At 47.7% G+C, this 13,473-nt stretch overlaps 1 protein-coding gene across 1 annotated transcript in view; it reads right to left on the bottom strand.

The window, feature by feature from the left end:
- LOC146440689 (obscurin-like) overlaps nucleotides 1–13,279 on the bottom strand; it is a 40,372-nt gene extending 27,093 nt beyond the window's left edge. The window contains exons 1-4 of the mRNA XM_085053930.1: nucleotides 12,123–13,279; nucleotides 6,200–6,469; nucleotides 3,336–3,596; nucleotides 609–911 (exon numbers count right to left, since the gene is read on the bottom strand). Of these exons, the coding sequence (XP_084910056.1) occupies nucleotides 609–911; nucleotides 3,336–3,596; nucleotides 6,200–6,469; nucleotides 12,123–13,251 (1,963 nt within the window). The 5' untranslated portion in view covers nucleotides 13,252–13,279. The remainder of the gene's footprint in view (nucleotides 1–608; nucleotides 912–3,335; nucleotides 3,597–6,199; nucleotides 6,470–12,122) is intronic.
- Nucleotides 13,280–13,473: the final 194 nt, after the last annotated feature.

The following is a 13,473-nucleotide window of genomic DNA, read 5'->3' as shown; positions in this document are numbered from 1 at the left end:
TGACAAACCAAAGTATCATCAAAATTTGTGTGGGTATTCAGCATCTGTACAGATATTTTCTGCTGCAGTGAATCACAGGAAGAAGAAATCCCATTGCACCCAATGACTCCATGGGCACATTGGCACCCTAAAAGTAAAGCAAACCCCTTGGATTTCTCCCAGAAACTCTAAAATTAAAGAGAGACTGGCTGAAAATTTGTTTTCATGATGGTATGATCACCCAGACATATTCTTTAGGTGCAAGATTGCTACCCCATGTCTATATATATATATAAAATTATATCATAAGGCCATCTCAATTTTTCCTTTCACTGCAGGGGTAGAAGAAGCATGCACAGGTTTGAATCCACAGCAGGGAGCTCTGCCTCTCCCACAGCCTGCTGTGGGATATTGGAACATAAACACGCCCACAGAAACCCAGCCAGCATCCCTTTGGGGGTTTTGCACTTTTTCCTTCCTCACTTTGGTGAAGATCAATGGTTGCCACGAGGCAGGAGAACCAGCAGTGAAGGGAAAGAGAAATTTCCAGGCCCCTTGCTCCACCCTCAAACCCATGGGAAATGTTTTTAACACACCCACGAGTCCAACCACCCCATTTCTGTGCTCACCAAGGTGCAAGCTCCCCGGGAACTCCAGGTAGGGGCTCTGTCCGTAGGCGTTGACCGCTGACACTCTGAACTGGTAGTCAGCCTCCTCGGCCAGGTTGGTGACCGTGAGCTCGGGGACAGGGACGTGTCCCTCGTGGCACCTCACCCAGGTGAAGCCGGTGAGTTTCTTGCGCTCCACGATGTATCCATCCAGGGGAACGGGCCGGTCCAGCCGCGGAGGGGACCATGCCAGCGCCACTGAGGTTTCTGTTTTATTCTTCACCACAGGGTCGGCTGGGGGTTGGGTGGGAGGTTTTTTGGGAGCTGTGCAGGGGGAAGAAGCAAAGCAAAACAGAGCAGTAAGTTCATGTCGGAGTGGAAAAGCTGAAATAGCTTACGCTGGACTAAAAGTTAGTCTTGCTGAAATAAACCTCCATAAAACATTGATGTGAGATGGAAAAGCAAGGGAATGGATAGGAGATGCTTTTGGGCTGTATTACACAAAGATCACAGAATCATGGTCATCCACTATCAAGTCCAAACTTTAATGTTTAATACTTTGATTTCTGCACAATATTAAAACTGTCAACACAGACAGAGTCTTCAACAAACATTTCAAAGGATTGAATTGTCAGTGTTGGATACAGACCCACACTACTGCCCTACAGAGCTCCTGAGTAAAGCAGACTAACACTCAGCTTCTTATTTTCACTCAGAAGATGGGTAAAACCATCAGCAAAGGTTGTTCAAACCTTTTATAGAGAGCTCAGCTCGTTACACAGGCTTGGGTGCTCTCTGCAGACTCTTTCATCTGGGTATCTGCCCTGCTCCTGAATTTCATGTTACCTCCACTCAGAAGGTGTGTTATAACTTTGTCTCCCAGGAGTGATATCATTTGGGATCTGTGTTTTACTGGTTTATGCAGAATCAGCTTTTGGGACTGGGGAGTTAACTTCAAAAGGAAATTACATAAAAATATGTCTCCATCATGAGATTTTACTGTTGAGGAGATGTGGCTCTTTTATGGTGCCTGAGGCCACAAACTTATTCCTACAGGCATTTACATAATGAATATTTATTTTCACCCTTTCATTCCTCTTGAACCTTTTAGAGAAGTCCCAAGTCCCATCAGGATTATTCACTACATGCTGCCACCGATATGGTCCAGAGGAATTATCTGATGTGCTCTAGTTACACCTCTACTGACATGGCAAAGGATTCATTTCATTTAATTTTGGCAATTTGAAAGGTGTCTGGGTGAAGTCAATCAACCAGACTCCAGCTGTGATCCCATGGAGAAGAGCACAGTCAGGAGCAATCAATCCTGGCTTAAAGGAGGTGTGGGAGATGGGTGAAACAATCCCACAGTGCACATACTCGAGTATTCCTGGCTGTAGTGGGAGCCTGTTGATGAGCCTAAATTAAAAACTGAGCATTGATCACCTTTCTGCCCAAGTTTACCCATCTTTAAAATGGGCATGGTAACCATACAAGATACAGAGCAAATAACACACAAACATTGTCTGTATATTATAAAAGATACTAGGACAGCCACCACCAATCTCATCCAGCTAATTGAAAGAGATGTGGGCATAGCACACAGGATTCTCCAGCAGTAAATCCGATATGCACAACGTGTAAAAATAGGAAATCTCAAGGCGATGCGCTTTTCCTTCCTTACATAAATAGACACAGAAGTGTCTTGGGGTGCACAGTTACCAGCCTGTCAGTAAGTGCTGCTCACAGATAGATGTCAAAGGTCCCCCTAGGGTAACATTAAGCTGAACACTAAGCCCTGGAATGAGATCTCTTGACCTTGCAGTCAGAAATGGTAATGTAATATTTTCTTCAGTGATACCTGTTTGTGGGAAGGCAGCTTCTTGTGGTTTTTTTCCACAAATCAACACTTTCTTCGTAATTTAACCAGCAGAGTCTGAAATCAAGCTGTGCTTTATTGTTTCCATTGCACAGGTGTTTGTTTGGATGTTACAGCTTTAGAAATACCTTAGAAACTGTGATAAAGCCAAACATGACACTTCGTTCATTTTTCCCTCATTTTAGTTCAATGGCATCAGAATGCCCCAAACAAGTTTAGATAACACAACAATTATAAATCTTTAATGTAAAGATTCCTTTTTGCCACTGACCAATTTCATTGGTGGGAGAAAAGAAATTACTCTTCCCAAATCCACTGGAGTGGATGACGTTCATAGATGAACCAGAACTGCAGCACAGCCAGAAAACACATCTATTTCTGTCTGAAATGAAGCTGATTTTGCCTGGGAAATTCAGTGTCATCAAAATAATGCCAAATAAAATTAGACAACTTCTCCACAATTTTGTTTAAGATGCAGTCTCAACTACACTGCTCCTGCTGCTACTGCTCTGTCAAGTAAGATAGAGGTTTGTGCTCTGCTCTTTTCCCAGGACTGCTCTTGCCCAGAGAAACTGTGGAAGCTCCATCCCTGGAAGTGTTCAAGGCCAGGCTGGCCAAGGCCCTGGGAATCTTGGTCTAATGGAAGGTGTTTCTGCCCATGGCAGAGGGTGGAATGAGATGATCCCATCCAACCCAAGCCATTCCTTGATTCTACAGATATTCTCTCTGTCTTGATCCCTCCTAACATCTCATAACACTCACAGTCAGGCTGTTGGCTTTTTGTGGCAGACCTCAAACCTTCAGCTGGTTTTGGACACCACAGGAGCAGCCATGGGAAGACAACACCAAGGCCAAACAAAAGAGAAGCTTACTGGTCACAGTGAACTGGGTGGAAGTCCTGCTTTCATCGGCCAGGAAGGCGATCTCACCGGCATCTTCCGTCTTACACTCGCGGATGGTCATGGTGTGCTGTTTGCCGGAGCGTGTGATGGAGATCCGGTCGCTGGGTTTCACTTCTTCCTTGTTCTTCAGCCACCGGATGTTCTGGCAGTCGTTGTCCAGCTCCACGCAGAAGGTGGCTGTGTCGTTGATGAAGACGGCGGTTTTCCGCGGAAGTTTTTTAATGATGTTCCCTTCAAATCAGAAAGCGATCGCGGTCAGCAAATGGCAGATAATAAAAATTTTGGCAACGTTGGACCATCCAGACTGGAACAGGACTAGCCCACACCCAATAAAAACATTATAGACACCATGCAGACACCTGCAAATTAATTCCAAGGCTCTCAGTCACACAGAACAGATGATCCCAAAGACTCATTTTGGCCTCCAAGGAGAGAAAAGCAAATCCTGTTTGACTGCAATCACTCAGGTTTCTTGCCTACCAAGCAGAGTCTGCTGCTGGGTAAACAGAAAATACACATGGGCTTGCCAAGAGCAGATTTGACAGCTTTCATTGCCCACATATGCTGGGAATGCAAATTAAAACTTTGCTAGAGCACACCAGTCTTAAGCCAGACAGGTCTCTCCTCTGCCTTTGGGATTTTGCCTCCATCAAAGTTACCAGTAAGTTACATAACCAACATGGCAAACATACCAGTCCCCTGAATTAATGAGAAATACACTGAAAACCTCAGGTTTCTCCTTAGTGTCAACACAGAAATTCACACTGAATGAATTTATGTTCTTTCCAAGTGGTTGTGATTATTATCACTTTCTAGGATGACCTCAAAGCTATAAGATGTGACTATTCACAGGAAAGATTGGACAAAGCCTTGGGAGACCTCCCCAAAAGACAGATGGTGACACACAGCAGCCCCTGTGAGGGGAAAGAGGTTTTGCCCAGGCAGGTCACCCAGAGCTCTTTAATGAACAGCAATGCTGAACTCACTCATGAAATAGCATATCAGGCACAGGTTTTATTACAAGATTCAAGACCTGGTTCTCTGCTCATCCTCCTCCTTGACCTCTCTGCCTCAGCAGTGCCCCTATCCCACAGCTCTTTCCCTCTGAGTACAATTGTGACATGTCCCTCACATCATCCCAACCCCACCTTGCTGTCAAACCCTCCCAGGGCAGCCACAAGCTCCCTCAGGAAGGCTCTGCCTCCTTTCCCTCTGGACAGCTCCACCTGGCTCAGTCACTCTCTTTTGCATGGAACATACCATTACAGCACAAACAAGTGAAAAAAATACCAGCTGTCCTGCTGGGGCCAAACACACTCACAGAGGCTGGCTGGTCCAGACCTAACTGAAGGTGCAACAAAAAGATGTCAGGCTGAACCCTCCCGAGTCTCTCGACTGAATTTTCCCTTCTGCATCCACCTGTGTGCATTCCCAGCTCTTTCCTGGTGGTACAAAAGGAATTTGCACAATGATGCACATCACCTAGCTGTCTTGGAGCAATTGATATGTGAATAAATCCTTCGGGTTTTACTGGGAGTATAACCAGGCTTCCAAACGGTCAGGACAAGAGCAATCTGTTGCTGTGACAAGTCTCCTGTACCTGCAGCTCTGGGGTCTGTGTACTCACAGTAACACCCACACCATACCCAGCTCTGCACCTCCTCCCACTTCAGACTGAAACCACCAGACTCAGGACAATCAGACAAGGATATCCATACTTTTTCCTTTCCTTGTCACCTTTCCAAACTCCAGGCAGCAGCTCCAGCCACCAGGGATCTGGAGTGTGGATGTTTTCCAATCTAAATGATCCTGGTGCTGGCTGCAGCCTACATCACACATCTGGCAAAAAAACACAGCTGCTAAACCCACCTCCCATTGTGGTCAGCACTGCTCTTGGACAAGGTTCACCACTGTGTTTGCTGGACACTGGACAAGATGTGTGTGACAGCACCAGGGGACACATCTGATGCTTGGGGTCATGTTAAGGAAACTCTACAGGGTCAGGCTACAGCTCAAGGAAACCTCTTTGCAAAAAACAGGGCTTCCTAAAACGGAAGGCTAGACAAAGCTAGGAGAATAAAAGCAGATTAATTTATTAAAGGCTTTTAACCACCCACAAAAAAACCCCACCACCAAAAAAAAACACAACCAACAAAAAACAAACACCCAACACCAAAACCCCCCCACCACCACCCACCCAAACAACACAAAACACCAAACACAAAAACACAAAAAACCCAAAAACCCACCACAGGTACATTCAGGGCAGACAGAGCCTACTGCAGAGGCTATACCCCAAATGGATGCTGAGTCATAAGTTCTCCACATTTTATAAGTTCTGTCCATTAACATATTGAGCCTTAATCCTCCAATTACACCTTCAGGTGATGATGTCAACCTCCCCAAGCTTGCTCCCCGCAATTCACTATAATTGACATATTCTGGGGCTCTGAGGCAGCAAAGTGTCCTTGGGTTTTCCAACTGAGAAGAATTGTTTTGTCTAAAATGTTGGGAACAGAGGTTCTTATCACTTTATACAGAGCCTAGAGCTACACACCAAAGCTATAGATACATGAAAAACAGAAGTTAAAAGTCCTTAAGGCATCAGGTTTCCACTGGGTGACATCTTGTGCAGCAACACAACCTGTCCCGGCTGGGTGACCCTGTGTCCAGCAGCCCCAGGGACCCACTGACCACAGTGTCACCATCAGGGACTCTGCTCCTCCTCAGTGCACACATGGATGGAATAAATGCCACTCACAAGGCTGAGTCTGGAGTCTCACATGTGAATCTCACACTTTCAGCCAGCCTGAAACACCAAAAGCCTTTCTCACCTTGGACAGACAGCTCTGCGATGGTCCTGCTCCCTTCCTTCATCTCACAGATATAAACAGCATCATCGTCCGTGGTGACGTTCTGGACGGTGAGCCGGCGGTAAGTTCCCTCCTCCTCGATGTTGTACTTCTTGCTCTGCTGCAGTTTGGTCTCCTCCTTGAACCAAGCTGTCTCTGTCCCAGGAAGGGGCACTTCGCACTGGAAGGTGGCAGATTCCTTCTCCCTCACCTCGAGATCCTGCAGTTTTGCCTTGAAGGGTATGGAAGGTTCTTAAGAGGGTAAAAACAGAAAGGAGAAATGGGAGGTTATGGTGAGAGTAGGCTTAGATGGGATTTTAGGAAAAAAATTTTCGTTGTGAGGATGGCAAGGCCCTGGCACAAATTGCCCATAAAAGCTGTGGTTGCCCCATCCCTGGAGTGTCCAAGGCCAGGTTGGGGTGAAAGCTTTCAAAGGAATGCTGCTAGAATTGGGTCAATGGCAAACAAACTGGTCATGGGCAGCAATTCCCAGTGGGAGTGAGCAGCTGAGCTGGTCAGCTGGTGCAAGAACCAAATTTTAGGGGTCTTGCAGCAGAAATAAGCTCATCAGAGTGGTCTGAAGGGGCACAGAGAGATGAGAGGTGGCTGTGCACACTCGAGGTGTGGGGGAAAGCACAGATGGAGGAGTTTTCTGTTCTCCCCACCAGTGCCAAAGACTACATCAGCTTTTGTCAACAACAATAAAAGAAACAGAGAACAATCCCCATCTCCCAACTGCCTCTGCCCTCCTCCAGCAGTGGGGCTGCAGTGCTCTGGCTGAGGGCCAAACCCAAGCATAGATCAAACACACCAAGCAGCTGCACGACAGTGAGGGAAGTCATTTTATCAGCTGAACAATGTCGAATTCCAGCGGCAGCTGCGCTGTGACATCACCCTGCCAGCCCAGCCCTAAAGGGGAGAAAGGGGAGCTGGGCTGAGGAGGACAGCCGGCGGTCACAGCCACGGGACTGGAGCCACAGCCATGTCACAGACTGGGATTAGCCAGGGCTGATCCACTGCTCATGCTTCGGGAGAGATCATGCCTTGATATGTACCTTCACCTTCTAATAATGGCTGTGCCAGCTCCCAGCTGGTCTCTCTGACTCCTCCTGCCTCGCCACCCTCACAGGAAAGAATTTCTTCCTAATATCTGGTGTAAACCTCCCTTCTTTCAGTTTGAATAAGATACCAGACTCTAAAGGCTTGACAAGACACCTGGAGGGAGCAATGCTGTGCACTACCTTGGTTGTTATCCTGAGGTTAAAACCTGACTGGGAATCCATACAATATGTCCAGGAGCAGGAAGGTAGCACTAACTCACCACCTCACCTTGGTCACATTTTTAAAAAATGTTTTGCCTAAATACACCTCAATTTAAGGCAAGTCAAAGTCTTGCCTTGAAAAGCCTTCAGCTGTGGTTACACAGAGCTGCTCTGCCCACACTCCAGATGGTGATTACCCCTTTTCCCTTTTATTTTTCTGAAAGACAACAGGATTAGATGAGACATTATGATGAAATTCTTTATTCTCAGGCTGGGGAGGCCCTGGCACAGGTTGCCCAGAGAAGCTGTGGCTACCCCTGGATCTCTGGAAGTGTCCAAGGCCAGGCTGGACAGGGCTTGGAGCAACCTGGGACAATGGAATTGGATAGAAGGAGACAAGGTTTAAGGTCTATTCCAACCCAAACCATTCTGGGATTCTGTGAGACCAAGAAAGCTTTGATCAGAATGATGGAGCCTTCTGACAGGAGGGAGGCTGGAGCTGACCCCAGGACCTGCACAAGGGCCAAAAAGAAATACAAGCTGCACCTGAGAAGCACACAAGTGTCCTCCCACCCTGAGAGCAGCTGGCCATATCATTAACCCCTCTCCCTTTACAGTCACTAAGCAGTACATAAAGTAGGAAAAAAAAAAAAGCTGTTCTAGGAAAAAGCTCTTAAATGTTCAAGCACAGAAAGCTTGGTTGACTCTCACAAATGCACTGCAGCAACAGCACTGCTCTCCCAGCCAGGGAAAGGCAGTACAAGGCTATCTTTGGCAGCTTGGGGTCACAGATATCCTCTGAAAACAACTCTGCTTTCGTCCCACTGACATGTGCACACACGTCTTATCTCCCTCTGAATGGAGCTTCAGCAACACAGCAGCTGATAAACTGAATCAAAGCCCGGGATGAACCCAGCCCAGTGCTTTTGGAGATGTCAGAGTAGTTCCAAAACCCACCAGCCTCCTCCTGAGCATATCTTCATGCTCTTTACGGGGTCTGGAGTGTGCCCAGTCAGGCAGAGGGGGTTGATTTTGGTCAGGGCACTACAGAAGGACCACAGGTCTCCTGAGAGCAGGCATCCCAAACCAGCTGGCCCACAACCCAACTTAATTTTGTTGCTTATCCTGAGGAGATGTTTCTCCAGCCTGTCACAGGCTTTTTTGTTTGGTCCCTAGTAAGCAAACTGGCAATGAGATGATGTTATTTTTAAAAAGTAAGTCCTGCTAACACATATTTTGCTAAGATTAGGTGCAGAGAGATGCAAATAAGAGAAAACAGGAGAGCTGCAAAAACCTGCCCACCAAGAAAAATGTGAGAGGCACAGCAGAGCAAAACCCTGAGGGAGCACAGAGCAAGAGCAGCTATGGAATTAGCAGGAAACTGCAAGAACTTAGATCAGAGATTAATTTTGCTGCTTATCCTGAGGAGATGTTTCTCCAGACTGTCACAGGCTTTTTTGTTTGGTCCCTAGCAAGCAAACTGGCAATGAGATGATGTTATTTTTAAAAAGTAAGTCCTGCTAACACATATTTTGCTAAGAATAGGTGCAGCCTGCAAAGAAGCCAATGTTTTCTTAACCTTCTTGAGGCACATCAATCCTCTGGACCTCACTATCTCACTTGCCTACATTTCCTCTTTCTTATTGCTGGAATTCTCACATTTATTATTCCAGAGGCAAGTTTTCCCTCTGCCTAATGGAAATGATCCAGGAGAGGTAAGAATATGGAAAATCCTCCCCAACAAGAGCTGGCTAGAGGTGGATGGACAAGTCTGCACCATCCTGTGTCTTTGATCTTCCTAATTATTGTGCTTTCAAAGTTTCCTTTCTCCCTCCATATTTCTCAAGTCACAGTTCTCTTCCAGATCTCCAGTGTGACTGTCATGACAGTGGCCACCCAAAATCACATCTAATCAGAAGGAGAACAAAGTGGCCTCAGCACCAGGGTGTTTTTCCCATCCCTATCCTGTTTGGCTTGCAACCTTTAACCTTCTCACCCAGTATCTGGTTACTTTATTCAGGGACTCCAGTGAGCATCGCTTGGCCCAGGGTGGAGACCTAAATTCTATTCTCACTAACTTTACACATAGCCTGGGGAAATCTCCAAAGCCTGCAGGAAAACCAAGCTGGTTATTTATGTTCCTCCCACCCTCCTCACTCTTTGGTTTGTTAAAGGTTTACTCTGGGGAAGAATTTCCCAACTCCTTTTACAGCTCACATCTTAGTGATTGTGATTTTATCCCTGCTCCAGACACATTTCTGAACCTAATCAAGCTTCAGTTTTCCTTATTTAGGAGAATGATTCTCTGCTCTGCAGCCTCTCCTTTAAGATTTAAGTCTGTTTCACTAAATCTCATTTAGGAAAAGTTCAAAAATCTCCTTTTTTTTTCAGCTTAATGATCTTTAAGACACAGGTTCAGCAAAGTGTTCACAAGTGTTGGGTCCCTGGGTTCTTAGGTGCCTAGGATCAAGGCTGACAGAGTTTAGGAGGCTTTCTGTGGATGTTCCATCCCTGGAAGTGCCCAAGGCCAGGCTGGACAGAGCCCTGAGCAACCTGATCTCATGAGTGGCATCCCTGACCATAGCAGGGGGCTGAAATTCGATTTTTTTTAGGTTCCTTCTAGCCCAAACCATTCTGATTCTGTGATTCTAATGGTGACTGCTTAGAGAATTCAACTCTCCTACACGACTGAGCAAAGAGAAGTTTGCATGGCAAGATGAACTCCCTCCCTAAACCCCGATGACAAATGAGCCAATGGCATCACCAGTGACATAAACAACAGAATTAAAAGCTCTTTTCACTGCTGCATCATTCTGACCCGTCTTGGGAGGGCTGAGAAGAACTTCTGGTGGCACAAAGGAGAGTCATTTATCAGGGCCTAATTATAACCAACACACGTGGATTTTCCATGGCAGCCTTGGCCTGGACGGAGAGCCAAACATGGCACAGCGTAACAAAGAAACAATCCATAAACATTTCCACTTCAGCCTCCTGACTCACAGGCGTCTCTGGACAACAGGCATGGATCAATAACCTTTCCCCATGCTGCTTGCTCCCAGGCTGGCTGCTTCCCATGTTTTCCCCACCTCCTTTGGAACAGGTTGCAGCCATTGAGAACAATCAGAGAAGCACAGGCAGAGTGGAGGTGTTTGTTTTTGCAAGAAAACTGAGAACTGAGATCCATCCTCAAAGAGATCACCCACCCAAGGGTTGATCTTCAGCTCCAACTCATGAGGTAATCACAGCTTTATGGAAGAGGACAAATGCCCTTCCCAACACCACTCAGCACCTCCAAGGGACAGCAGTGGGTGGGACAAGTGCCAGTGAGTTCCATGGATCAGGTGTCACTGATGGACACAGGGAGTGAGCCACTGACAGGAAAGATTCTGAGTGTCAAAGAAGTCCAGAAAAGGGAAAACAGAAAATCAAATAAAAGCTGAGGGTGTTGACTATGAAGACAGATCATTCCTGCTTATTTGGATTTCTAATTTATTTTGCTGCCAGTGGAAAACATCAATTTCACCCCTCAAGTGGCAAAATCTTTTGTCTCTGACAGCTCATTTAAAGGTGCTGCCTGGTTTGCAAACTGCCTGCTGCCCCCTTGCCAAATGGGAGAGCAGCTGGAAAATCTAGAGCTTCCTGGATTGTTCAAGGCCAGGTTGGACAGGGCTTGGAGCAACCTGGTTTGGTGGAAGGTGTCCCTGCCCATGGCAGGAGGTTGGAATGATACGATCTTTAAGATCTCTTCCAACCCAGACCACTATGGGACTCTATGAAAATTGTGTGTCACACTTTTCTTGTCATTCTGAAGAACTTGGTGTGACCTCCACCAGTGCTGAGTGACCCTCTGAAGGCAAATTCTTCACCACTGACTGCTGCAAACAGAGGCAACCTGGACCTGGGAGATTTTCTTAGAGCATTCAAGGAACACAAGCTATCCGGCAAAGAAAGGCTGGAGAAATATAGATGTACGAGACAAATACACAAGTTGTATCATCTCCTGAGGTGAGACTTTTGAAGATATTGGACTGAATTAGGAACTCAAATCTCAACATTATTTTCTGGGGACTTCTAATTCACTCATATTTCTGAATGCCTGTGAAAGGGCTGGAGAGCTTGGCAAGAACAAGGTTGCTGGTGGGTCACTGTAGAGGAAAACTGAGCTGGACTGTAATTAGAGTTGGAGTAGATCCCCCGGGGGATCCAAGGCAGCCTGACACACTCCTCCTGCAGGGAGGGGTTTCCACTACTACTGCAAATGGCACATCTGAGTAAACCCCATGGTGAGCACAAACCCAGATGTGATTAAAGCCTGGAGGGTGAAATAGGGCATTGGCAGTCACTGACCCAAAGCACGGGAACTGATTTCTTACATCACTATAAAAGCAGTACTGACAGGAGCTTCAGAGATCTGCTTCATCCCAGCTGCCCCACAACCAGCCAGTTTTTCATCATGTCACCTCTTCAATGCCCTTCAGCCTCTCTCCCTAAGTCATCTATTCAAGTGCACAACCCCCTTTCTACCTGGAGCCCTTTATTCACACCTAACCACACTCCTCTGCAGCAGCTTGGTGGCAGAAGGTTTGTAGAGGCCCCCAGCCCAATTCAGAGGTGTCACCCCAGTGACAAACACCAACACCCACCTTTGACAGTGACCAGCACGGAGCTGTAGGTCTGTCCCGCCAGGTTGGAGGCCGTGCAGGTGTACAGCCCGTTGTCCGTCTGCTTGCAGAAGAGGATCTTCAGCACAAAGTTCTCCTGGTCATCCTCATAGATGACGTGCCGCCTGCCCTCCACAATGACCTCGTTGTCCTTTTTCCACACAATCACAGGTTTGGGTTCACCCGTGACGTAGCAGCTGAGCTTGGCATGCTTGCCCTCTGTCACGCTGCAGGTGCGTGTCAGCGCCCCAAAAGTGGCGTTGCGGGGCCCTTTGGTCAGTCCCACCGCCCGCTCATAGTCCCTGGACAGGCTGTAGCCAATGCCTGACAGCCCCTCTACCGCCGAGTAGGACTGGGCAGAGGTTGAGTCAAGAGTCCCGTGGGAGATGTCCATCTTCCTGATCTCCTCCCGCCTCTTCTGCAGGTGGGACAGCAAGGAGGCCGTCTTGCCGCAGCTGGTGTCGAAGTTGCTGCCGCTGCCCGGGTTGGAGGAGCCGTGTGTTTCCACCACCAGCGCGGCCGAGGCGCTGGCAGAGCCCAGGAGGTTCTCTGCCCGGCAGGTGTAGGTGCCACTGTCCCCCAGCCGGGCACACTGGATGGTCAGGGCGTTCGACTCGCCAGCAGACTCAATCTGGAAGCGTCCAGCGTCTGCTTTGTTCCTCAGGTATCTCCCATCCTTCTCCCAGTTCACCGAGAGGGGAGGGCTGCCCTGCACTTTGCATTTGAACATGGCATCTTCTCCCAGGGTTACTTTGATGTTGGTGGGTTTCTGGATGAAGTAAGGAGCTTGCTCTGTGACTGTGGTCTCCTCTCCCACTTTGATGCTGACGGCAGCAAAAGCCTCCCCGATGGTGTTCTTGGCCCGGCAGATGTATTGCCCACTGTCCTCCAGGCTCAGGTCGTAGATGGTCAGCCGATACAAATCCCCATCCTCTGTGGTTTTAAACCTCCCCCCAGACTGCACTGGAAGTTTATCCTTTTCCCAGCTCACCACTGGGATGGGGTTCCCAACGATCTGGCAGCTCAGAGTGGCATCCTTCCCTACGGACACCATGAATGCCTTGGGCCGGGTCAGGAAGCGCGGCACTCCGCTGAGGGAGCTGTAATCCATCCTGGCTTCCTTCCTACAGGGAGACAGAGAAAAGGGTCAGGAGAGAGCAGAGCAGAGGGTGCAGCCAAAGAATCGCTGAACTCCTCTGGCATCAGGAGGTTCATCACCTGGAACAGCCATGTTTTCAATGTCCTCCTTGCTATGGGTGAGAAGGCCTTGGAGTATTTCTGAAGATTTCTTGTATTTAAGGTTAATAAATGGCTGGATAAGGTAACTCACCCT

The sequence above is a fragment of the Lichenostomus cassidix genome, chromosome 2, assembly GCF_008360975.1.
Source record: "Lichenostomus cassidix isolate B80296 chromosome 2, HeHo_3.0, whole genome shotgun sequence".
NCBI classification, from domain to species: Eukaryota; Metazoa; Chordata; class Aves; order Passeriformes; family Meliphagidae; genus Lichenostomus; species Lichenostomus cassidix.
The sequence above is the reverse complement of the archived record's forward strand: the minus strand, read 5'-3'. Positions and strand labels throughout refer to the sequence as shown.